The 27,358-nt window shown below is 41.5% G+C and overlaps 2 protein-coding genes across 4 annotated transcripts in view; both read right to left on the reverse strand.

Moving 5' to 3' along the window:
* On the reverse strand, nt 1-12,600 carry LOC124156176. Of its 2 annotated transcripts, none has more exons than XM_046530551.1 (6): nt 11,775-12,600; nt 6,178-6,648; nt 4,950-5,238; nt 3,834-4,032; nt 2,476-2,669; nt 1-322 (listed from the first exon to the last, which is right to left on the reverse strand). In XM_046530551.1, the coding sequence occupies exons 1-6, from the start codon at nt 11,942-11,944 to the stop codon at nt 86-88; spliced, it is 1,560 nt and encodes a 519-aa protein (XP_046386507.1). In that variant the 5' UTR covers nt 11,945-12,600; the 3' UTR covers nt 1-85. The 2 variants fall into 2 exon arrangements, with proteins under 2 accessions (XP_046386507.1, XP_046386505.1); XM_046530549.1 differs by having other exon boundaries at nt 6,178-6,651; nt 11,775-12,599.
* The window catches only part of LOC124156174, a 21,204-nt gene continuing 5,862 nt past the window's right edge, over nt 12,017-27,358 (reverse strand). For both annotated transcript variants that reach the window (XM_046530547.1, XM_046530546.1), the window contains 3 exons: nt 18,069-18,465; nt 15,838-16,176; nt 12,017-13,083 (listed from right to left, as the gene is read on the reverse strand). In XM_046530547.1, the coding sequence (XP_046386503.1) occupies nt 12,620-13,083; nt 15,838-16,176; nt 18,069-18,465 (1,200 nt within the window). In that variant the 3' untranslated portion in view covers nt 12,017-12,619. The remainder of the gene's footprint in view (nt 13,084-15,837; nt 16,177-18,068; nt 18,466-27,358) is intronic.

Consider the following 27,358-nt stretch of genomic DNA (forward strand, 5'->3'; position numbering starts at 1 on the left):
TTAAAAATGCATGAACATTTATTTTCCAAGGATTGCATATAAAAGGAAAGTTGCAGAGGTGGGATCACATCAGGCACAGATGGTTTCACTCGGGGGTCACATTTCCATTTAGCATTCTCAGCTGATCTTCAATCGCCACAGCTTTCCAGAAACTCAATCTCTTCGGTTCAATGGTAGGAAAGAGTTTTAATTTCTTCAATTTATATAGGAGAATTAGCAATGGCTCTGGGGCACAGATACTTATTGGAAAAACAAGGACCTCCAGTTTTGGTGTGTACGCAGGAAGTAGATGAAGGCAACGACTGACCCCTCCACCTGCTCCCTATGCAATGCAACAAAAAAATCCATCATCAGATATTTACGAATAATGAAAAGGAATATAACACACCATGCATAAAATGAGCCTAATATTTTGTTCAGCATTTACAGATGAAAATTTGAACCTAAATATCTCTCAGAAAAGTCACATTTTAATGCCCATGCATGTTTACTTAAATATTTAACCTTTTCCCTACTGTACACGTATATACACGTGTGAACGTTTCCTGACCCGGGAGACGACGGGCGTATATATACGTGTGAGATTTACCTGGCCAGGAGATCGAAAGCCATATATATAAGTTTTCTAGCTCCCCCCCTTTTATGATGGTCGTGGGTTTACAACGTCTTTGTCTCGGGACCCAACGCTTCGGGGTTTAGGATTAACCCTCGGAATCTGGGAGCAGGTACCCGGACCCTTCGTCTTTTAGAACCCATCTCAGCGGTATGGGACAGCGGTCATTCAATTGTTTATACAGTCAATTTTCGAAATAAATATTTGTTCATTTCTCAATAAATATATGTACACTAAGAATTGAATTATTTGTCTTTTGAGCAGAGTTTACAATTTTTAAACGAAATTCTACGACAAATATTAACTTATATCTCGAGTTATGTATAATCATCAACATGGAAATTGTTGCTGCGTTAAATGCGTTAATAGTGGCCTTAGAACTTTGTTTAAAATTTGACAATGCTCAGATAAAAATGAGGAATTCAATTCAAAGTCTGTAATTTATGTCAATTCAACAATTATCCATTTGCTAAATACATATAAGCAATACATAAGTTGACCGCGAACCAATGCCTCAGGTATGGTCGTAAACCCAGAAAGGAGGGAGCACAACTACTCTCGGAGTCCGAGATAATGCAAAGTCCCTGCGTGGAGTGGTCGAAAAAGGTTCAGCGAGACCCTTCTCAACGAATGCCCTCCAAAAATGCTCCGTACCACGAGAAAGAAGAGTCTCTTAGGGGTCAGTACAGCAGTCATGCTAAGACGAAAACTCTGCCGTCTCGAAAGGGTTAATGACATATGTATTTCTTTGTATGTTTTCCAAAAGTAAAAGCACATGTTCATGTTTCCTAGAAGTCTAGCTACGAAAATTATTTGAAGTGTAAACTGGATCAAGGCTGTAGTTATCGGATCCCAAGGAGTTCAAACTCCCCAAAACTTTTGGGAAAATATTTTAAAAGTAATCTCTCCATGAAAATGAAAAAGAAGAAACTTTGCGCTTGCGTTTCTTCTTTTTCATTTTCATAATGAATCTCTTTCACAAAGTTATGCCTCGAACCATCAATCGTAACCTCTCCAAATTAACCACCCCTCCAAAAAAAACCTCCACCCGCCCATCTCAAAATAAATTTATGGACACAACCTTCTGAATCCATTTTCAAGAACCGATCTTATCCATTAGGGATGGGTCAATTTGGTTCTTCAGGTGGAGTGGAGAGCTGCATCAAACTAATCTTAGGATTGTTGACCAGAGATGATGATGAACTCATTGACAACATTTTCAGTCCACATTGGTAAACCAGCCAATCTGAGGCAGTTGAATTGAGACATTTCAGATTGCTCTTGGAGTTTGATTGGTAAATGTAGTGCCATCCCCACCTCTGCCCACTGGTTAACTGTCATTATCATCTGCTGACTCTCTTTGCTTAGAGACATTCCCACATCATGCAAATTGTGATACAAATTCATTTTATTGTACAGTGAAATCTCTTTCACTTAACTGGCAAAGCGATAATTATATGGATAGTGCAGTGCTGTAGTTGGGAAAAATGTTTAGGCAGTACTCACCAAAATTTGTGAACAGCTGAACATGTATTATATCATGCATGTGATTGAAATGTCAAACTCAAACGCTTATGTTAGTTCCTAATTATGCCATGAGGTAACTCATATAAGTAAATAATCATTCCCAATTTTTCTTTCTGAAATCCATTGAAAAATTTACAGTACTTAGGGCTATTTTTAACAAATTTAAAAAGTTAGTTTAACTGGTACGCTTATAAAAAGTATGGATTTTAGGGGGTACGCCGTACCGGCCCAACTACAGCACGGTTAGTAATGTACAAAAATCAAGAAGACACGATATATACTTAGCATAAAAGGAGGCCAATATCAAATTTAAAAGCCCTGAGCATAAACTTTACCTCCAGATCCAAATGGCGAAGGTTTGGACTAGAGGTAATGATGTAACAGCAGCCAACTTCTCCGATGAGGAAGCACCCACCAAGAGAAAGATGACGTAGTTTAGGGAATTTCATGTGCTGTATGGCAAAGTCATCTATTCCAAAGCATCCTGCAAGTTTCAGAACTTCTATTTGAGGAGCAGCAGCCATGTTTTCTGGAAAAGATGTAACAACCATAACGTAAAAATATCATGGTTTAAACAATTTGAACATTGAATACTGGGTGAGGTTCAGTGCTTGACCCCCTCCCCACCACTAAAGGCCCCTTATAGTATTCTATAGGAAGGTCGTACGATCTGCATGAGCAATGAGAAACACCTCTAGTGCAAGGGGTAGTCCTGTCCAATGCACAGTACACAGTTTATGCAGGGCACACAGGCACAAAACCATGTTTTCTAACTGATGAGGATCAGTGGTGCAGCGAGGGGGGATAAACCCCTCCTCCCCCCACCCCCCTCCCCCGAAGGTCATAGAAATTTTTAAGCTAAATCTATTTTACTTAATTGGATTAATATTGCTTATAGAAAAGTGTGAGGATTAATAAAATATCCCTCAGAAGGTCATAAAAATCACCATTTTGATATAAGACACGGTCTCAGGCGTTATTCTGTGGAATTGTTTCATTGTTGAATGAAATAAAATAACTTTGTTTTATTCCACACTTTATTTTAAATATTAACATTTATTTATTATTACTTAACGTCACACTACCACCCCCCTACGACCCTCAACCTTGATTCCCTCATGTCTTTTAAACCTTTTGAGAACCCCTCCCCCCTATATCCCCCTTTTTCCTTGTTGTTTATCCCATGCAAGCCAGCCCAAGGCCTCCCCCACTCCTTTCTTCAAAAAACAGCTTTACCCGCCATCAATATTCCTTCCCACCCGCCCTTTTTTGATCCCCTCCCTTCCACCCACGTTTACCTATTTAAGAGCGTGCCACCCATCTAATTGTACCTGATGATAACACTAGATGTTGAAACCCGGTTCGTACTATTTAAAATAAAGTGTGGAATAAAACAAAGTTATTTTATTTCATTCAATCACCATTTTGAACCGTTTATCTTAATTTTTCCGGCGGAGGGCTTCCGCACCTCTCGCTTACCCTGGCGGGTATGTAATACCCCAAGCCCCCCAGTATTAGTTGTGCCTGAAACCCCCCCTAGCCTTAATTCCTAGCAGCGCCCCTGATGAGGGTAATCCCATCACAAATTATTTCTGGCTGTAAGCTCACCTGCAGGCACTGTGGCATAGTTATGTTTTGCTAAGAGACTAGGTCTAATAATAATAAGAATTTTCGTTTTGCTGTTTCAACTTACCAAATACTTCAGCCCAGTTTCCCGAAGATAGCAGGACAGCTCCCGATAGATCAAGAGATGTGAGCTTTGGCAAATGAGTAACAATTCTCAAAATTCCTAGGCCACTGAGACCTCTGGAATCCGTCAAATGCAAGGTGGTCAGTTTAGTGCACTGTATTAGTGCTCCACAACATCCATCAGTGAGCGATATTGCATTTATCTGAAAAAAAGGGCAAAACTTTATTATAATAATAATCATTATTATAGCTTTGCGATTAAGGGATGGTGATGTTTCAAATGCTTAATAATCCAGAGCCTTACATGATTGTATCCATAATCTCCAAGTTATCTACTCAAGAGATTAGGAATCCAATATGCTCTAACATATCCTCCAAAAAATCCATGAGGAGGACTTTGATAGCACCAATCACAATGTTTGTGAATGAGATATATTATCCATCGGGGAGGGTTTACTACATTATTTGAAGAGCTCAAAACTTAGGATAATTGCCTAAAAAGGAACCTATTTACTTACTTATGGGGCCAATAGTCATATCAGCTCAAATCATTGAGTTAGAATATGAACTGTGAGTGGTCATGCTATACAGTAAAACATAACTCAAGTGGACATTTAAGTAGGTGATCACTGAAAAGAGTGGAGATTTCCTGGGAATATGTGGGATTAATGTAAGTTTGGTTCATAAAAAAGGGCTGGTACACATCTATGTGATCAATGATAGAAAATGACCTTTTAGGCTGGCTTTTCTACAGTAGGTTCTAAACCTCAACTAAAAATGGTCTGTGTGAATCACATGAAATTATCGACAAAAAATTTGTTAGCAATAAATATAATGATGACAAGCTGTTAGTACATATTGACGAAAAAAATAAATGAGAGGTGCATTACTTTTTCTTAAATAGGTGAAATACAAACATATTTCCAAGAATCCTGTAAATGATTACCATTTTTCTCTTTTATCAAATTGAACTGAAGGGGCTCCCACCTCAATCTGCCCCTCGTTGGCTGGCATGCCCTGAAGCTGAAAATGAGTCTTCATTTCCCAACAAAATGAGCTTCAAACACCCCCAAATGGACGTAATGCATTGATGAATCCCGATAAGACCGTTCAAACAAACCTTAATGACGGTAATTGTATCCTTCATCTGATCGCAAAATAGGGAGAAGTCCTCATCTGTCGCATGAGGCAGTGTACTCCGATAGCCTCTCTCCCTGAAGGCCCTCAACTCCCTCAGGGCCAGGCCACTGGTTGCTACGGCTGCAAGGGCTGCAGTTCCAAACTGTGGGCAGTGTCCTACATTCAGGGACATGAGGTTTGGCAGCAAACGCCCAAGCTGCCTGAAGAAAACCTTGCTCCGGAGGCGACGTACATCCTTGAGGACGAGCCTTTTGATCCCTGGAAACTTCCTGTGAATAGGGTTATTAGGTGATACTTATTTATAAAATCACAAACTTAAAAAATGGGCAATATTGGATAAATGAGAAACTGAGAAATTACAAGGGCGAAAGCCGGAATATGTGTAAGTATCTTAGTTTATATCCTGTTTTCATTTTCCAAAACCAAACAATTGAAAAAGAAAGTAATTCTAATATGCACAGAATGCCTACCATATTTTAGTGCCAATTAAAAAATTATCCTTAAGGAGCTACCACTAGCATCTCTAATTGTAAGCCTAATTTTGGCCTCAATGCGGAGTGTAACCTCAAAGACAAAAGGTCTGTATATGAATTCTAATTAGGAATAAAAGGTATTATTCCATAGAAATAAGGCATTAGGACATAAAAAAGTATTCTACTGGCAAGCTGAAGTATTTTATAGTGATTGCTATGTTATGATCCACATATTATATCAGTTTTGCACCAAAATAATATACCTTTATGCCTGTATTAATTAATAGATTTTGTATGCCAAAACAAGTATTCCCATACTAGCATATATTTAAAACAAATCTGATTAGATTGCACTTTGGATGCAGTTTCCAGAAAATACATCTTGTTAAGATTATTTCTTCACCATCAATCCATCAATTCCAATTTCACGAGTATAATTTGAAATTTTCTTAAAAATGTCATATCCATTGAGAAATTTCTGACCCAACTTACCAGAAATGACAAGGAATTAAAGAAATGAAATGATTTTATTCATAATCAGGTCATCTGATCAAACTAGATCAGATTTTAGATTATACACCGATTTGGATTTTAAACAGGCCATTTGTAGCTCTAAATTTACGTCAGACCTTACTCTGCTCGTTCAAGACTTGATTTAATTCCTGATCAAGTTAGATCAGATATTTTTATCCAGGATAGTTCGCATCTCGTGCTGCAACCTCTTTATAACCCTACCTGAGTGTCTTAAGCAGGGTCCTGGCAGGGATCGAATCAGGGATGCGGCGCAAGGCCAACGTATTCAGTTGCGGAGTCCCGTTGCCGCCGACCGCCGCGGCCTGTTCGACCAGCGAGACGGCGTCGCGGCGTTCCTCTATCTCGAGGCAGCGGAGGTGGGAGCCGGCCGTGGCTAGTAGGTGGGATGCCACGGTGGGGCCGGCGGGCGCCGGAGGGGTCGCCGCCGCCGCCTGCTCTTCTCCTTCGGCGGCAGATTCTGTTGGGGGGTCCAGTGAGGCGTCGAGTCGGAGCCGTCGCCACAGCTGGGGCGACCGGGAGAGGACCATGGTGCGGCGGCAGGTGAGGCCGACGGTGCGGACCAGGTCGAGTGGAGAGATGTAAGATAAGATGCGGATGAGCAACTCTTCGGGGATGGTCTCGAGGCCCAGAGAGTGTTTCCTCCGGGTGCGGCCCAGGAATGGCCGCGTTCTGCTGCTGTCAAAGAAAGTTCGCGGAACGCGGGGGAGTTAGGTCAAATTCCACTTATTCAGGAATTTCTATTATAATGTGGGGGGCATCCATTAATTACGTTAGGCGTTTAGGGGTGAGGGGGTCAAGCCGATTCTCACCCAATCTCACGTGGGAGGTCCTGGCTAATAACACGTAATTTTTTTCCGCAAGAAATAGGGTAAAATTGGGTTGAATTGAGCAAAACGTGTTGCTCTATTAAAAATAATTAGACACATTGCTTTTTTTATAAATCCAAAGCAATAAAGCATAGATTAACGTATTTACACGGAAAATACGCATTTTGAGCAATCTCACGTGAGGGGGTCGAGACATATCTCACGATGCATCACTGAGGGGGAAGGGGGTGGATCCAAAAATCGCCAAAATATCCTCACGTAATTAATGGACGCCCCCAATAGGACTCTCCAGTCAGCTTGAAGATGTGATCAGAGGCGGATTCAGCATCAAATTAGGGGTGGGGGGCATGACCTGGGTGCGGTAGGTACGGAATACCCCAAAGTAGAGAGGGGCATTTTTTTAGTAGGGGGTGCTACGCTCTACGATAAATACAACTCAAACTTCTGTCACGTTTGGGACTTGGTAGTCATGCATTTTTATGTAAACTCCCTTTACTCCTTTACAAGGATACAAAAACTATTAAACAGAAAAAAATTACAATTTTTTGATAAAATTTGGGGCTCCCTAAATCCGCCCCGGTGTGATGACACCCACCGCGCATTTACATGGGTTTACTAAAGTCGCCACTCGCATTGCTGGCGGGTAGAGCGATCCGAATTTCACGGAGAAATAACCAATAAATAATTAGGGCTGTTTACCGAAATGTGTACTCGCGATTATGAGGTCTACCAAACGCATAAATTTCCAATGTCTCACGATTGTATAAATTATATCATACAACGAGAATAAATAGATCGCTTTCACCCCATCGCCAGGATCCGGACGTTTATGAAAATCGTTCAAAATTTTCTCAAAGTGGCGACAAAAAACAAGCCTCAAGACGGAGCCTTTTCTATGCAGCTATTTGGATTCAGTTATAACTTCCTAAAATATTCTTTAACCCATTGTGGAATGCAAGTGATTGGTTTCGCAATTTCGCGCAATATTTACGTGTTTTTTTAAATAACGCATGTCACATGCCTATCTTACGCTACCAAACGAAGTTCTGTCAAAGGTCTCGTTTACAAAAATCGGTAAAATAACGCCCTTGATGTTTTTAATGCGTACCTATGCAGATGAGATGGTAAGGGAGGAGTGAAATGAGTTAGAGTTGGGAGTAACAGTAACGTGAAAAAGGGGGTCGATTATTAAAACTGTGAGATTAGCGAATGATCAGGTAATGATAAGCCAATGGCGAAAGGCTTGCGCAAATAGATGTGCTAATTGTGAGTAAATAATGCGAGGAATGTGGCATGAAAATTAATAACAAAAATACCAAATTTATGGGGTTTTACACAGCTTCCGAGCGAAGAATCTGAGGCTAAGAATAAGAGTGGAAAAATGCAAACTTGGACACGAGGAGAGGTTTAAGTATTTAGGCAGCAAGTTAAAGGAAGTTGGACACATTAGTCACAGTATCAGGAAAAGGGTACCTTATGCAAAGGAGGTGCTTATGAATAGAAGAGCTGATGAGAGGGTAATTACGCAAGCTTGTTGAGTCTCAGGGCCGTACTCTTAGTCGACCCTGTAGGGCCAGCCGACCCTGGATACGTCATCAGCCCCTAGATAAACCGATCTCGCCCTACATACGCCACATCAAGCCCTACATATAGCCGTTTTTGGAACTAAACGGGCCCTATTTGATGTAGGGTAGCTGAACCAGTCCTACACCCTACAAAAACAATATGCTCGGTCATAAATTTTCGGTCGTCTTTTCTTAGTTTCATAGTTAGTTCCATTACACCACCAGAGTGTAAAATTAGCACTGCGCCATCATCTACGTCATCTCAGAGAACTTGACGACGGAATTACCCCCCACCACTTATGTAGGGTCGACTGAGAAACGCATGTAGGGGCCTTTTGTTATGTAGGGACGGATATGTAGGGTCCACTAAGAATACGGCCCTTAGAGCGCTGCGCTTTAGGGTGCGGAAACGTGGACGGTGAGAAAAAGAGAACGAGAAAAGACTGGAAGCTTTCAAGATAGGTCGACGTTCGAGGCAGAATGGAGGAGAATGAAGAAGGTGAGGAGGACGGAGAGGAATAGGTAGCGTGACACAGTGGACGAGGAAATAAAGCTTTGAAAGGAGACTCGAATGAGGCAGAAACGTCGATTAAAGCGATTACTTTGCGGGCAGAACAATGACGGTCAAATGCCCACCCATGCCTCCTACCGTAAAATTTACGAAAAATTGAAAGGATTGCAATCTTTATGGTGGCTTTCCGAGTTTTTAACTACCAGCTTAAAAAAACAAAGCTTTAACATTAAGTTAAGCTTATTAATAATTAAAAGCCATTTCTATACGCAAATAAAACCGGAGGAATTAACTTTGAGTGGTGTTGCATATCACCAAGGCACCGCGGTAAGTGGCGATATGTTGAAAATGAAAGTAAATAGGCCATTATGTGAAAAGTAAATCTACCTTAATCAGCATTATACCTTTTGTCATAACAATGAACTTCTACTTTGCTTGAAATACCAGAAAATCATTTTTACATATTAATGAAAGCAATATCGCAACAGGCGAGTTCTTATTTGGCTATAAAATAAAAATCTAGATAACAAGTGTAAAACTGGATCATAGCCCTCCCAAAGAAACAATGACCTTAATCCACACTTGAGGGTGGGATGCTGAAAGCTGCGTTATAAGGGAAGAAAGAATGTCAGGTAAGCAAGGAAAGTACGCAAGAGAACAGTGTATATGGATAGAATGAAAGGGAATATTTATAAAAGCCTCATTTGAACTAACTAGGGAAATAAATGTCGGAAGAAGGACAGGTCTAGGAGTGCGGAAATGAAGAACGAAAGTGTGAGAGAAGATTTATGACTATCCGTCGTTAAAGAGTAAGATATCGGCTTAATTATCTATCGGCTTTCATTATAACCTACCGAAACTTATTTGAAAAATTATTTTCTCATAGAAAAAAATCATTTGGACCCACCACGATTCGAACAAAATCTACCTATTGTTGATCAGGTATGCCTGTTACACTACCAATCCATCTTCTTCGATAAGGAACTCCAGATTAAGTTTTCCGAACTAGGTGTTAGCGTCTCAAGACCACATGGTTACCCAGAAGAAGAACATCGTGATTATTAAGCTACTGTTGAAATTTCTCTCCGCACGGGTTAATAAACTCCCATAGTTGAGTTTTCAATGTAGATATATGTACTGGGATCTGCCGTAAAAAAATGGCAATTGCTATCCTATTCACAATCGCGATAAAAATTCACACTCATTTATTCTATAAAAATCGCACGATCTTACCAGTGGAGAAGAAGCTAAAGTTGCAGGATTTTTGGAAAAGGGTTATCTGTAAGATACGAGGAAAGGAACTAGCGAAAGAGAAAAAAAAATAGGAAAAGAGACGGAATCCTACGGCGCGGCGTGACATCGGCTGAAAATAATGAATCATTTTTAAGATACAGAAAAAATATCTGGATGACAGTCTAATGCAGGCCCGTGCTGGACTTCTTCTTAGGGCGGTGGACGGCCTTAGACTGAGGGCGCCAGCACTATGCACGGGGAGGACTACCGCGTGTGTCTGGGAGCTTGGAATATAATGAATAAATTTTTAAATTTTAATACTTACCCACTTGAGAATGAATCGAATCTTACCAGATTGAATTACATTAATTTTAATGGTTATTTTCTTTAGTAAATACAGTGTTAATTATGCTGCTAAATGAGACGTCATTGAAATCAAGTTAACTGCTCAATGTTGGTATTCTGACTGTAAAATTTGTCAGTTTTGGAACAGGAGGGCGCAAATGATTTCCAGGTTCGAGGGCGCACCGGGACAGGTCCCGGTATCACGGCGGCCAAGCACGGGCCTGGTCAGTTATGGAATGACATGTCAAACAGAAAGAAAGCGAGGCGATTTTCCAGTGTTCGGGGGAAAGGGAGCAGAACGTGAATAGATGCCGAAGAAACGAATGAGTTAAAGAGCGACTTATGACATTACCTCGGCGGAAAGAGTACCGCCTGAAAAGCTACAGTATAGATTGGTCCACTACTTTTGCACGAAAACTCTCCGCAACACCGCATTTATGGACGTAAGTGCACAAGGTAGAAAATACTGATGCATATTTAGAGTTCTGTAGATAAGGCCGTGTTCACGTAAGTCATAAATCTGGAATTATTCGTGGGCATTTAAAACAATTTAGCTTTTTAATCATGAATGAAGTAACTGATGCTGTTTAAATTCGAGGATAAAAGATCAATATTTGTAGTCTTTACGAGCTATTTTCATTTTTGGGGTCGTGTGAATGTACATGTTCCAAAATGGGGGGAAACGTTAGTTAAAAGTTCATTTTTTCTCAATTCTGACTCTAAAATGAACAATGTCTCATCATGGCTGCAAAATTCAACCTAAATTTTATAATATACTGAAAAAATGACGTGCACCATGACCAAGGTTACAAAGCGAAATGAAAAATCTTGATAGTCAGGATTTTAAAGTTGTCCTTAGTCAACTTTTGCCTGTGGCACAAATACGAAGATTTTATATCTGAAACCATAACGAGGTCAAATGCTCGAAATGGATATACTGAAAAATTCTGACCAGAGTTCACTCTAAATTTACTTAACATTTCAAGATGATAGCTTATGTTTCACGCAAGTAATACATCGCGAAAAAAATTGGAATGGAATGAAAATTCCATGGCAACGATTACTCAAAGGTACTGAACAATACTTTACAGTAAAAAAATAATTTTTCTCTCTAAAAAAAGAACCGATTACATATTAAAATCAAAAAGTAATCATTACCGGTGATCCGATAACATTTATTTAATGCCTACCGGCTATTACAGCTCTAAAATTTTATCAGGAGCCCGTGTCACAGTCAGGTTAGGGTCGCAAGCCCTACGATGGCGAAAAATGTGAAACAACACTAATTATAAAAAAATAGCCATTTCCACCACTTACCTTGAACATTCTGCTCTTTCTCCCTTCTCGCGGCTTTGCGAGGGTAAACTGGGTTCTTCCTTCTGGGGCTGGGCCAGCAACACCGGGGAACTTCGTCTCACGGCCAAATTGTGTCCACGCCTATTCCTTTCGTTCTTGTGAGAGTTCGATCCTTTCCTCCTCCGAGCCATTTTGTAAGTATTACAGGCGAATTTATTTTGAACAGAAACTAGTAGATTTGAGCACAGGAAATTTTGTGACACTCGAGATGCAGGCCGAACAATGAGTGCTTGGAGCCCTAGTGGCCACCGGTAGCCGAGGTAACAAGGACCATTGTTGTCGCAGTTCACTGATTAAAATTTCGTTCGAATTTGTAGCATCGACGGTATTATCGACGCTTAATCCCACTCTTCCAACCAGTTCGACCTCGCCATGGTGGTTTGAACAGTTTTAGCACGCCAGGATGTCATCCATTAATTTCCTAAGAATAACAGGGGCTGTACATTATTTGTAGGACATGGATTCCTCAATAAAAGTACCAATTTCAAGCATTAACGCGATTATAACACGGAAACAGGAAATCTACTTAGTGAATTCGATCAGGATAATAAGTTAGCTTCTCAACTCCATGGTACGTTGCGGCGTATTCATCATTAGCGATCCAATAAATTACCTGGCAAAATTACGCGCAGGAAAGCGGCTGTGAATTTTTTGATTTCTCACAGAAATAAATGGATTATCCGAGAGATAATAGTACATCGTGAGGGAATTAGTCACCTGGAATTTCACTGCATCGTAAAATGTGCAAAAAAGCGAGATAATGAAGAGCCCTTTGAAGATGCCGTACTTTAAAAGTTCCATTTTCTTCAAGAGATCGTCACCACGCGACTGCTGAAACGAGACAACCGTCTCTTGACGGTTAGACCCTGACGATCCACGCCCAGTTTCTCCAGGGAGTCCTTCCTCCTCCCACCTGGATCGCGGTCGTTCTGCCATCCGATGATCAGCGTGATCAGCTCGGGAAACCCGCCGTCGCAGACCGAGGCCATCCACTCGGGCCCCGGACCATGACCACCGCAGACGAAGCTCACATCGAGGTGCCGGAGTGCGGTGCAGACATTGAGCAGTGCGCTTAGGCCCTTGTCCGTGACCAGCTGGCATCCCCTGAGGTTCAATCGGCGCAGCTCTCCGGCGGCAGGGCTACTTGATATGGCGAGGAGGAGTCGATCCGTAATGAAGGGACACATACCCACGTCCAGGGTGACCAACCCGGTCGGCAGGGTCTTCTTCGGAGGGATAACCTCCGTACTGCCAGCCTCCTGCTTCTGGGCTGGAGGAGAGAGACGAGGAAATTCAGGTTGACTCAAGTCACATCTAGACTTGTACGCATCCGACGCCGAAAAATATTCCACTCCGCGGCGTCTACGCCGAGTCTAGAAATATAATTCGGTGAATCTCCCAAATTACTCAGTATTAGGATACATGCACAATATAAAATCTTTCTAATAATAAATCGATTCTAAACGCTTTACGGGGCTCAATGTCTGATCGTTCGTGATCAATTCGCGCTGTGGATACCATCGACGTGTGAATACCGTGACGTTCCGACGAAGGCGGAAAAGTTACCTCCGTACGCCGAAAATACTGTTACGGACGACGCCGTCATCGAATTCTACGGTCGTCAGCGCGCAGGTCTAGTCACAACCGGGGAAGGAGAAATAAAGCCTTCGGCTGGCGATGGTATTTTATGAATGGATATTCAGAAAACAACAATATACGTTTCCCAGCAATTCTACCTTCTCCGCAATAATGTGACCAGGAAACTGTAGCAATTAATGCATCGTATGGTTGCGAATAGCGTCCTGAGCAATTATCCGCTCAGCTAAAAGAATGAATTGCCAGTTACGACAAGTTAATTAAAGATATACATCGCGCCTTGTCAGTGACTGTTGTAATGGCTATTGTCGCTTTTTAAAAACAGGAAATGATTATGATATAATTAAATAGTCATTTACAATTTACTAAGTAGCCACACTGTTTGGTCTTGGTGTCTCACCCCATTGACGTACTTTCACCTCGAGTGAATGCGAAAATACGAATGTTGGCAATTTTTTGACTTGATTAGTTGGCGGTTCGCCGCAGAGTGACCTCAGTTATTAATTACACACAAGGGTGAGTTCCAACATGTGATAAAGTTTCTCAAATAAAGATGGCGTTTTTTTACAGAAAGTAGGTATTTAAGTGAGGTTTCTGTTTTTATCGCGCCTACGGTTCATGTGCTGGTGAACTGTTAATTGCCCTCAAACAAAATGATAATCTGAACGAAATAGTGATGATAGAAATGACGATCGAAACGAAAATAGGAAATCAAATCTTCTAATGGCAAAAATTTCCGATTTTCGAGGCCAACTATGAAATTTGTTTTCCGCATTCAATGATTCTGAATTTTCCCTGTTACTTGCCAGTGCGTTATGGAGGGGGTGCTGTCCTCCCTTGGCGTCTTTGACGTAGCTAGGATAAAGAGGTCAAGGAAGTGTCATACATACGCTTCTAGGCCCACTGTGAGTTGAACTATTGAACAAGGCTCAGAATTCTATAGGTACACTTGGGCGCAAATACTTAAAATATAATATTACATTTGACGAAGTATCACTGCAATACGCGTGCATACTCTCGCGTAGTGGCGTAACTAGGAATATGCTTTGGGGGGACAAGGACGCCTGAAGGGGCGATCCGCCAGGCAACGGTGGAATCGGTAAAAAAATTTGAAAAATTACATCCCTGGAAATACATTTTACACCATTATCTGTAGCGTTAAGCAGATGCATATAATATATGACAAAAAACTAAATATAATTCTAAATAATTTTTTTCCTCTGAGGCTTTGGGGGGGATTTATCCCCTCATCCCCCCCCCCATAGTTACACTTCTGCCCTCGCGCATGATTCGTTAATCTGATTCAGACTACGGAACTTAAATTTTCGTCATTTCTTGTTGGGGGCTACTCCATACATGCCCATGTAGCCATTAGCGCGGCACATCCAGGTGCGGATTAAGGGGGACAGAGGGAGTGGCAACCCCCTCGCTATTCCTGGTAAAATAGAAAAGATATTAATCATTCAGTTAGCATTCAATTGCAAGTTCTTCTTCCACCAGCTCAACAAACAATATTTAAGTATAATTAGATAATATCTGAAAGCCTCTTGTCTAATCAGACGCATCATCGGAGAGAGGTCTTGCATACCACCAAGGCGTCACGGAACAGTGCCGCAACAAAAGGGTAGGATGGGAGGAATAGAACCTCCCCATCCCCCCTAAGCCAAAAAATATTCGTATCACAACAATCCTGTTTGTTTGAAAGACAGTAATTGCATGTTTTAATTTGATTTGGCCACCATAATTCATTTGCATAATTAACAAATTATAAAGCGCTTAATTCCCTCCCTCCCTTCCCCAGAGCAAAGTCCTAATGACGCCACGGTCACCAATATTATTATTATAGTTTTCTACCGATTAAGGCAGGTTTGCATGGAGTATTTTAAAATCATCCTGGCAGCCTCCCTTTCCTTCGTGTACTTCCCTCTTTAATTCACAGTAAAGGCCTACCCTCTTTCATTCTCCTTAAGAATCCTATTCTTTTCCTTCCTCTCCCTCGTTTACCCAAAATTCTACCCTCTAACAGTTTTCAACTTCCCCTCCCCGCTAAATACTCGCTCCATCCGGATATATCTATTAAAATAGTGAATCCCCCCAAAAAACAACGTTCATCCAGGGCCGCTTCTAGACATTTTTCTATAGTAAGCGAACAGCATCCACCCTCCTCAAAATTAAACTGAGAGGTAGTAGGGATTCTCTCATGATAAATTGTAAAATAAATACAAATACTCAAGGAATAAGTGTTGAGATTGAAAAATATCAGCGTTCACTCAAATATGAGGAGCTTGCTCTTGCTTGTTATCGAATGTGATATTTTTAGCGCTAAAAGACAAGCGCTTAGTCGCACCCTTTTGCTTGGCGCTCAAAGCGACCGTGTACTTCGCTTCCCGCTTAAACCGACCATGCGTTAGTCCGCCCAAGAGCTCACCTGTGCTGTCGAGGGCATCGTCCTCTTCGTCCGAGTCGTCCTCGTGGTCGGACCAGAAGCCCCACTCCCACCACTCCTTCTCCAAGGGTTCTTCTCGGCCACCGGCGGCGCCCTCGTCGTCCTCGGGATTCGACTCGGACTCTTTGGACCCCTTCTCACTCTGACCGCCCCTCTCCAGGAACCCCGTGAAGTGCTCGTCGCCCAGCAACGGAGCGTGGCGCACCACCAGGTGCACGAGCCGAGGAGCGGTGGATGGCAATTGCCGCACCAGGTCCCCGGAGATGTTCTTTGCGTTGAGCAGGCAGAGGCAACGCAGGATGGGGCAGTGCAATACGAGACCTTTGGCGATGGAGGGGTGGACGAAATGAGGGTGCGATGAATAAACGAACGAATGAATATTCTCGTAATATATTCAACGCTCGAGGGTAAGGAGGAGGAGAAATAAGAGGAAAAATGAAAAAAATGTATATTTCAATTATATTAGCAAACATAAATGAATACCTTATGAACAAAAAGTGCAATACAAATGATGCTTGAAAATAAAATTTTTACAGAAAACTATCACAAGAAGAGCACGAAAAGAGTAACATATTAAACAAACTTAGATGCTAGTACTGAAATAACTATTTATATTTTTTCTTTAAATACTTGAAAATATGATGATGATTTGATGCTAACCAATAGAGAATTCCAAAATTTAGACTTTTTTTTATTTGAAAGGAGTGGACACAAATATTGGCACGGGTTGAGGAATTTGAAGAAGATCGCAGTTGGAGCGGGTAGACATCAGGGTAACTCTTTTGCGAGGGACGAATAGATCAAATAGAATACTAACAGACGATGTCAAAAACCTTTGCATGGATCAACTATTACGCTATATTGGATGATGATCATAAAATTATCGAAGCAGGAGATCAGCAACAATAATGTAAGTAATGCAAATCTATTTTTCGGCAGTTTCTCAGTCGCCGAATCTTTTGATTCCATAGTGTTGTGCCCAGTATTTCAACAGTTTTTAAGAAAGTGCAACTTCTCGGGATACAAGCCAAAGGAGATACGCGCAGTTCAGACGATGTGACGTTTCTATTACATAGGTATCATTCAACTAGTTTAGTTATATAGAAGTAGTAAAGAACTATGAATTCTAAGTAATTTCTGTCTCTGCTCCTGGCCGCGTCAAAAATATTTTTAGAAAGCCATGCTATGCACATTAATCACTTGCTCTTTGATATTATTTTACTGCATGCGACGCGAAACAAAAAAGCCGAATATATTTTAACTGTTGGAGAGTAAAATCCCCTAAAAGTAGGAGCGGGAGAAAAGGGAGGTCTTCTGAACACCAGAAGAAGGGACAGCGACAACCATCATAACATGAGGAACGATCGTCTCATGAAGGACATCGTCGAAGAGAAAGCAAACAGAAAGAACGACAGGTGAAGGCCTCGAATTACTTTACTTACCCTACTTTAAATTACTTAGTAAATGTACTCTAACCATTGGAACTTGGCTGTAAAACAATCGGCCAATCAGTGACCACCTCTCATTCCAGTTGGATGAGGTAGGGTAATACAACGTGCAAATACGGCGGCTTTATAGGGCAAGTCATCGAGGATTTAATAAAGGAAATTTAATAAAACATGAACAGATCAACAAAAGGGAGAGCTGAGTAAAGAGCTTCAATGCCGTAGACAGCTTATGCGGAGGTCCTGGGATTCATCCTTCCTCCCTAATTTCAAGGGATGTAGGCACCAATTTGAAAACCCATTCCAATAAGTTTTCATGTCTACAGCCATGAAAACCTGCCTTAAACCAATGTCAGGTTTCCAGGGGAGGGGGAACATTTATTGGGGTATCCATATGAAAAAACAATTATACACTCCACAATTAATTCAATGCTTAAAATGAAACTGAGATGCCGAAACCTGGTTTGGTCAGCATTAAATTGTGGAGTTCAAAATTGTATTTTATTATGAAGATTAAAAACTTCCACAAAACATCGCCAGAGACGATTTCTTATACTTCTGAATGGTTCAGTTCAGGGGCGGATCCAGACAGGGGCTAGCGGGGGCTACAGCCCTCCCACTTGGGTATCTAATTTACACTAGATAAAATGGTAATTTCGTTCGGACCTCCACCACTGGTGGGAGATAACCCCTCCGCCACTCTCTCTCCCAAACATTACTGGGGGATGGGGGTTTGAACCTTTAGACCCATGATGGAGCATAACCAACCTTGCAAAGCCCACAGATCCACGCCTGCGACGTCCAACTCGAGGACCCTGAGCGTGGGACCCAGCATTCGGAGGACGAGGGCGCAGTCCGCAGAGGTGAGCGGCAGGGGGCCCATGGTGATGGGCGGTGGAGGCTCGCGCAGGGACACCCGGCCAAGCCTCACCTCGTGTCGGGAGGCGGCGGGAGACGGCGGTGTGGGTGCGTAGACACTGACGGCGCGCGGTGGTCCATCAGGGCACTGCATGAGGCAGAAGTGGCTGAGACGGCCCCGGCACGCGGCCGCCACCGCCTGGATGTCGCGCGAGCACAGCAGGCTGCTGCAGCCCATCCTCAGGGATCGCAGGTCGCGGAGGTGAACCAGCTCCTCGTAGAACAGGCGCCCGTGGAACGGACTCCCCTGCAGGCAAACAATATCTGGCGTGTATGATGTCTCCATTTTCTTGGCGTTCTCGCAGCGTCCGTTTTCCTTTGTTGACTAAAGTTTCGCTGGCACTGCAGACAGCATCTTCAGGTCGAAGCTGTTGTCGAAAAAGGCCAACGGACGCGGGGAGATCCCGAAGAAAATGCAGATATTACATAAAGAAAGATTTCGTGCTTTCCCGCCGAATGGACTTAGTGAAGTGTTTTCGTGATCGCCACCGGGTCAGGAACTCCATATCTGCCGACGTTCCGATGTCCGACTCGGTCATCGTCCTCAGGGCTGTGCTGGCGTCCTCAGGGCTGTGCTGTGCTTCTCAGCCCTGAGGACGATGACCGAGTCGGACATCGAAACGTCGCGACGTTTCGATGTCCGACGCGTCGGCAGATATGGAGTTCCTGACCCGGTGGCGATCCCGAGAACTCTTCACTTAGATATTATGTAATCAACGCCATGAAAATCTTCATAACTATATTTGGCGTGTATCTTTAAGAGTTTGCGAGTTTACTTTGTGAAAACCCACGAACCAAACCTCATCTTAGAGCCTCACCATTTTTCTAGGTCTGATTGAAACGATAAAATAAGAGCAGTATTTTGCCGAACGTATAGGTATAGGTATTCGTTCTTCCCCGCACAAAAAGGACTTAAAATGTGGGACTAATTAGTCACATATCCACAAAGCGCATCTCCTTCTCATTTATATGTATATTGTTTACGGCTAGTGTACAAAAACCCTCGCCTCATGGTTGTTGACAAGGCTGGCACATACAATTGGATTATATTAACACACACTAGTATATTATTAGGTTAACAGCGAATTCATGGTTAAATAAAGAGATAAAACTTCATAAATTCCACGTATAATATCCTAGGGAACTATCCCTTGGATGTTGTGGGTTGGGGTTTGCCTAATAGAAAGATGAATGCATTTCACAGAAATGTAATCAATTCCTTTCGGAAGCGTTGATGTGCTTATATTTATCTACGCAATATTCAGCGTGCCACCTCTAGGGAGTTTGGCAGGGGGTTAAGAAACAGTGTAGGCGTCTTATACCTATTAAAAATATTGCACGAAAAATGACACTTATTAGAGCAGGGGGTGTAAGCTCCCAGCTACTTATTGTTAGTATGGATCTCTCTATGTAACACGTGACTATAACACAAGTATATTTACATACCTAGAGGCTGCGGTTGTTTAAAGGCCCATTCATACGATACATTAACACGTACGAATTAATGTCTGTTTGCGTGAATGATTTTTGTGGACCGGAACGGAGCGTGTACGAATGCTTGAACCAAATTAGAAAAGGTTCTACTTTCCGTTCATGCATTCGCACAAGTTGAGTGGCTACACGGTGCATTTTCGATTTCATTCTCGCGTTCATACATGTAAACATTAACTCGTACGGGTTAATGTACCGTGTAAACAGGCCTTAAAGGTTAGCAATATAGTAAGTGTAGCCATGCAAGTTTTGAATCAAACATAGGGAGAAATGAAGGCCAATACTAAAAGATAATAAGATGAAACACATGAAATCTAATTGATTAATAACAAAAAATACCAATGGAATCATACAAATCTGAAATCAGTCGTCCCAGCTAGAGCAACGACTAATGTCATGAACTGCGCAACTTTCACTATTTCACGAAGTGCGATGAAAGAATTGCATCCAAAAATCACTCTGTTCTGTAATCTATTTCCTTTACCTTCCTGTCGTGATCCCTTCCCCAAAGTACGATGGTGATAAAAATGTGCAACGCAGAAGGGATCCATTGGAGGTAAGAACAGTGGATTTTTTGTTATGATATTTTTATACATTCCTACAGCAAACTTACGTCCACTAAGTATATGTTCAAAATAGGGTAGGCGAAATGTGCGAGGGTTTTCAGGGAAAGTCACGCAGGGGCAAGTAAGCTCATGAAAGGTAGAATGAAAAACACAGTTTCCACGTAAAATTTTTATTGGATATAACCAGGGATGTGCGAATAGCACCTTTTAATCTCGAGACAAGTATCGATTCAAGTTGTACAAACTACTCGCGAATATAGAGTGGAGACGTGTCGCATCAGCTATGGTAATTTCTGTACCAGCCAATATGATAGTGTATGCACCAACAGATTCTCATTCTTCCAATCCCTAAGTTCTTTTTCTCCTCTGAAGACATGGTTTGATGTAACAAGGAAAAGATGATGAGGAACATAGACGGATTTAGGGGGGCACGTTACGCCCCAAACTCTTTAAAAAATAGATAAAAATTGTATCTTCTATATTATTTCTAGTGTATAGATACCTTTTTCTCAACTTATACGCAACCAAACTCTACAAATGAGGTACCAACATGCACAGAATTTATCAGAGAACATGCGACGGCATATCTTACTTCCCAAATATTGCTATTGTTTCCTAAAATTGGTTTTTAAATAAAAATAAATAAAATATAAAACCAAAAACTGGTAAATGTTCCTGACGTTAACAGCTCACAAACTGATACATTTGTTCATCTGCAACAATATCTCGCATTCTTTAAATAAATTTTATCAAAATGCGGCTGATTCCACATTCAAGTCTCCTGTTGATACGTAATTATGAGTCATCATGTGCGTTTAACAGAGGATAGTGTAATTACTTCCAATGTTGTGTTTAAAGAGGTCCTCTGTCCTCAATTTGTACATGAACATTCCAATTAAATTTGTACATAAGACCCTGCCTTTTTTTCTACATTTTAAAGTTAGAAACGCGCCTATCCCTCTGTGGACCTGCATTGAAAAGAGCGGGGGAAGCCCGCTGGGAGCGGGCGCATCACGCTCGTACGGTTATCATTATGTTCGTTTTGTTTAGTGCATTACGGAGCCTCAATCATTTAATTTTACATTAATAACTTTCATATTAAAATGAAAGAATATTTCGTAAAGTAATTGTTGTACCTTGTTTTTAATCTCAAGTATGAAAAGATCGTTTACCTGTTAGACCCTTGTCCCTCCCCCCCCCCCCCCCCCCCAAGAAACAAATTCTGGATCCGCCCCTGATGAGGAACGTCATTAATTGCATCAGAATTAGGAGATGAATGACATTTAATGCGCTTTGAACAGTTTTAATGAGACCATTGAAACGAATTAAGCCCTAGCAATTTGTCGACAGCGTAATTTAATTATGTATCCATACCGAACCATCAAAGACTTAAATAAATGCAGATAGTAATTTCGCATTTCCTTTTTTAATGTGTAAACAGCTGGTGTCCTAACACCCCCTGCCACACGCCTTTTAAGCGGTTTGCGGGGTAGTATGAAGTAGAGAGCCCAGGGATAAGCCCATAGTATAGGTATTTGCACATTTATAATAAATATGAATCGTTTAAGATTTGATAGTTTCAATAGCCCTCACGACAAATGTCCACGTCGGAAGCGCATTTCTGGATGCTGTTCCGGCGAGTCCAAAACTCCCTCCAACCGGCCAGTTTACACAGGTTAATTAAAATGGCGATCGGGTATCGTTGTCGGAGTAAAGTGATGTTATAGAACTTTTCTCATAAGCTTCTTTTCCAAGTAAATGCCGATAATTCAGCGTGTGTTTGCTATGAAATTGACGGTGCAAACTTTTTGTAGAGCCAGTAGAGAGTTTAAATGTATTTAAACAAAAATTTCACCTTGCAGTTTTTTTTTCGGCGCATTTGGTAAAGACACCCCAAATCAAAGAGGCAGGCACCTATGATGTGCCTGCAGGAGGCTGAGGCTCTTTGCCAACACTTATCTCAGTGTTCAGTTACCTGGGCTCATATAAAATCGAGATTCAAAAAAACTAAGACCATTAAAGCTTGGCCTATTACTAGGTCCAGCTGCATCCGTAGAAATACTAGACGTAAACCAGCGATCTCATTCGCCATCCAAATCGTTCTCCACATTTTCCGCGATGTGTTGCGCACTTAGTTCCAACTCCATCAGAAACCGACACATACTTCACGTAAATTTAATAGGGTAGTTTCCTTCATCAAAGAAAACGAAAGGCATTGATTGCGATTCGTTACCCAGCATTACTGTATTTCATAATATACAAATTATTTCGTTTTAGAAATAGCGGTTTAGAAGAATGGCAATGGTCCATTTTTATCCTTATTTGAAAAGGGCCAGATTGGCGCCCATGCGATGCCACTCCACGTGACGTCACAGGGACCTAGTTTCTATACGAGAAGATAGGAGTTATACATCGTCTGAGGTTACCAATGCAAGCATGAGGCGCAGAGCTCAGGGAAACATGTCTTAATAATCACCTATTAAAACTGGCTAAGGTCGGAAAGTTTTCTTCATTTGATAAGGTATTAATAATCCTTATTTAAGCCAAGCGCTACCAGCCAGCAGGGTACTCAGCTACCCGCTAACAGCCTGCGTCGTATCAGCGCTCAACTCGCCTCAAGGTCACCTCACAGGGCGGCAGCGGGAACCAGAAATACGCCACACGGAGAGATTTCCCGGCATTCATACTTACGCGTCGCGTTTTCGCGCGCTTGAAAATTTTCACTTTTCATTTAATCGCGAAAAATAGATATCGTCATTTAAAAATCTAAATGCGTGAAATACGTACTCCAGGAGTAATAATCTTTCGATTTAGGCAATAAAAAAATAATAGGAAACCACCCTATTATAATCTCGACGAAAGAAATGCGATAAGTTTGTGACCGAAAGGAAGCCAATCATTATCCAAACGCTTGAAGTAAAGCAAGCCCGGATCTCTCTGAAAAGGTTAAAGCCTCCTCTATACAAACGGGTGAGTTACGAATCACGCATCACCGCATGACCCGTGTGATTCGGAACGGCTTGATGCGATGCGAGCGGGAAATATTCATTATTATAGCATGCAGTGATGCCAGGATATAAATTTGCAAAGTACAACGGCACATCATTTTGACGCCGACAGTAGAAGAAAACGCTGTCTTCTTGGCTGGCACTCGAATGCATGAGGATATATATATAAATAAAATATAATCCTATTTCATTTTATTATATTTTTTTATAATATATATATATATATATATATTTAAAAAAAAAGGGAAACATTCCGCCGCTCAGAATACCTGCAAGAGCAATAAAGAAAGTTGAAGCGTTAAACAAATCAACAAACATACAGATTTCATTATTAAGGGCAGCTTTGATAGCTGAAAATGTTTAACGAGTATTTATAAAATATGTATCAGCACTGTAGCATGATTTTCCATTGCGAAAGTCGAATACGTCAGCTTAATTTTTTATCGCCAATTTTTGAAAGCTTTCATGGGTACCCAAAATTTCCTGCTATGGAATTCTTTACCAATCTTTCGATTCAAACAAAACCAGAACCAATAATAAACTTGAATAGAGGTTAGAATTAGGTTATCGTATCAATATATCAAAGGAATAGATTACACTAATAGGGAAATTGCATACTTTTTATAAACAGTATGCTGATATACTACAGTAAACACTTAGAACCGCAATATACTTTTTTCCGCTTAAAATTCAGTTTATACACTAGAAAATGACTCCCAAAAGTCTCCCGAGTTTCGCGGGCTAAAAAATACCGCCCCCACTAATCTTTGGCCGTGACGTCATAGTTCAGTAGGAGTCCAAGATCCAAGCCCAAACTGCAGGTTTGGAAGGGCCACGTTGCGTTTAAAGGAGAACATGGGTGAAGTAAGGAAAAATTACAAGTGGTGCATTGTTCCTCTGTGCAATAACACCCCAGAAAAAAATTTCGTCTGCATTCCCACGGAGGAAATTAGAAGAAAAGCCTCGATGCATGCCGTCTGTCGGGATGAGCGTTACGGAAAAATAAGAGTATACTAAACGGAATGATAAACCCATGTGCTATGTGAGCGAAGATAACTTTAATATAAATACTCTTTCCATATTTCATTGACTGAATAACTTGAAACTGAGATTTTTCGATAATTCGGCCGCCGTAGAATAAAAATTCAACTTCACAACAAAAATCGAGATAGGTGTTTCTCGATGGTTACGATGGACTCAAATTATTTATGGCACTTGTTCAATTTCAGTTACGTAAGGGCATAGAAAATTCCATGATGTTTAAAATCAAGGGAGGAAATATGAAAATATAGAGCAACGTTGATCCTCATGCATTCGAGTGCCAGCCAAGAAGACAGCGTTTTCTTCTACTGTCGGCGTCAAAATGATGTGCCGCTGTACTTTGCAAATTTATATCCTGGCATCACTGCATGCTATAATAATGAACTATACGTCATTTTAAAGGAAATTTTATCCTAAATTCTGATTTATTTTATTACAAAAAAATTGAAAAATGTAGACACGGCCAGTGCAATAAATGACTCCGCGCACCGAAAAATTAGCCGTTTTGTCAACTTCATGAACTTTGCAACTCAACCTAAGGAAAACTACTACGTCTACAGCATTGGAGAAGCAGCAACAAAGAATGGAATCCAAAGGTGGTCACAAAAAATGAATCGCAGCATTCTTTGATTTTATTCTACGCCGGCTTGCTTTTCAGAAAAAAGTTGAGTCACAAGAGGAATGTTCCGCGGCCCTTGATTTGGAAACTGTGGAGATAGAGGAAGACGTGTGGATCAGCAATTTCCATTTAGTTGGTTGTAGGGATAAACCAAGGATCCATTTAAAGGTTGTCAGGCCATCGTATAAAGATAGGACTGATGTGTACCACAGGGGAAATGGGGTGTTTGAGGGAAAGTCAAACCCAAAGTTGCCCAAAGAATGTCCAGTTCTATGTTGCTCTTTCCCCAGTTAAAACCAAATAGAAATTGGATTGGGATGATATTTTCACCACGGGTTCCAGTGATAGTGAGAGTGCAAGTGATCATGGTCATCGTCGAAGGTCATCCCTCTAGGATTTCCGATACGGAATTTTTAAGTGACAACCGATCGCAATGACGATGAGCTCGCCTTTAGAGTAGGCTTCAGATATATCGTGAGAAAATCTCCCAAAATGTATTAAAGACTCTGTTTGGAAAACATTCACATTTTAATGCTAATTTAGGAAGGATTTCATTACAAAAGTAACTTATTAACACCTGAAGACGTTGTGTTTATTATATTGATCGAAGTGCGATTGACCGATTCTTTCTGCAGAATAGGAAGTGGCTTCGGGGTTTTGAGTCACAAGATGGTAGATTGTGTTGGAAGTTCGTCTATATTATCGCTACTATTACTTAAATTGAAACATTAATAGTCGGGCTTCCTCAGAGCTTCCTGTCGCCCTCCAGGCAAGGTATTTTTAAGTTGAAAGTATCATCGACAGCTTCGAGGTGGAAATAAGTTCACCATAAGACTCTACCGGACTGCCAAAAGAAAACACATTTCACATGAGTATACGCTTTCGCCAATATTGTACGCAAGTCTCACTTTGTTATGAACTATAAAACATTTCAGATGCACATCAGCCAAGAACCTTGCACATCAGCTACCTTTCCATTTCTCGCCATCGACTTTCGGCGCCGACGAAGTCTACAGTTTCACTAAAATACCCTGTTATCATGATGGAATCAGTAACAGGAAGCTTGCTAGGATCAGCCTAAGAATAACCATATTCCTTCATCTTTACGCAATCTATCGCTTTCAATGGAGGATAAATAGATCAAATAATAGCCCTGAAGTCACAATGAACAACTCCGATGCGTCTGCACTTCAATAAATGAATCATAACCACGCCGTCGCATGTATTCAATTCAAGTACTATGGCCGTGCCTCCTCGTACTGAACTATGACGTCACTTTTCTACCAGCCAATCATCGGGCGTTTTCGCTTCTCACTTGCATTTGAAAATTCTCGTGAACTTTGATGCATTAAATATCGCAAACCACGTCATAAAATAATAATAAAAACTTTCACCGAGGTATGCAAACATATATTTTTATATAATTTTGGGGCTATTGATTATATCTGAAATATATGCAAGTTCCCTATTTATGGTATGCGTTGCCGCTTCCCCAACCTCGAAATATGCTCGCTGCGGGGCCGCATCAATGCTTAATTCGGAACGGCCTGATGCTCATCGATGCACATGATGCGTGACTCGGAACCAAGGAGGTAGTAAATATAATATATTTAAAACATCCTTGTTCGGAACGCACCGTGGACGTTGGCGCCAACGCACCATGCCGACGCCCGTTTCGGATACCAAAATGGCGAAATCGGCGCGAATGCGAGTGCGTTTTGAAGTCGAATGGGTTCTAAACATGAGCGGGAGAGGAAGCCGAGCTTATCGTTCGACAAGGGAGGGAGGGTGGTATTCGAGCGAGGCCTAGGCAGTAGCGGATACAGAAAAAAACTCAGGGGGGGGGGCCGCAAAAGATATCTTGTGTAACCTTTACTTTTATCGTAATAAGAAATGATCAGGTTACAAACAGAGTTTAAGGACATTTTAATTAAAGCGATTATACTCATATACAATACATGCCGTCTTATGATATAAAAAAGTCACAATTGTGGTTCTGCAATGTTTGGTAATTCGGGCGGCCCCGCAAGGGGGGGGGGCGCCCCCCATCTGTATCCGCCACTGGGCCGAGGTACTGCCTTTACCTGTATAGGAAACTAATGGGCCACGAGTATTTCAGATCCAGCGCCGACACAACGTACGATGTTACTCATTTAGAGAGAATTATTTTGAAGTAAAACCTAACGCCTTTCATTGTTTTCGTCGTCTTGCTCGTGAGACTTGCTACAGAGCCATGCCACTTAACTGAATCCCTGCTTAATTTTTACGAATTACCCTGGCGTTTGAAAGAAAATACCGGAGGGTATAAAAGCTTCGTATAAAAGAGGTATGGGCGATGTAGCAGTCCACCACGATTACATTGAGTATGCCGCCGGATTGGAAGAGGATCAGCCGCCGCCGACTAAAACGTATTAG

The sequence above is a fragment of the Ischnura elegans genome, chromosome 3 (genome assembly GCF_921293095.1).
Source record: "Ischnura elegans chromosome 3, ioIscEleg1.1, whole genome shotgun sequence".
NCBI lineage: Eukaryota > Metazoa > Arthropoda > Insecta > Odonata > Coenagrionidae > Ischnura > Ischnura elegans.

Bases quoted from the DNA above. Each gene is read 5' to 3' on its own strand.
- LOC124156176 (XM_046530549.1), bottom strand. From the start codon at position 11,944: ATGGCTCGGAGGAGGAAAGGATCGAACTCTCACAAGAACGAAAGGAAT. The intron at 4,033-4,949 runs GTTTGTTTGAAC...CCTTTTTTTCAG, and splicing joins ATACAATTACCGTCATTAAG to ATAAATGCAATATCGCTCAC. The intron at 2,670-3,833 runs GTAAGTTGAAAC...CATCTTTTCCAG, and splicing joins AAACTGGGCTGAAGTATTTG to AAAACATGGCTGCTGCTCCT.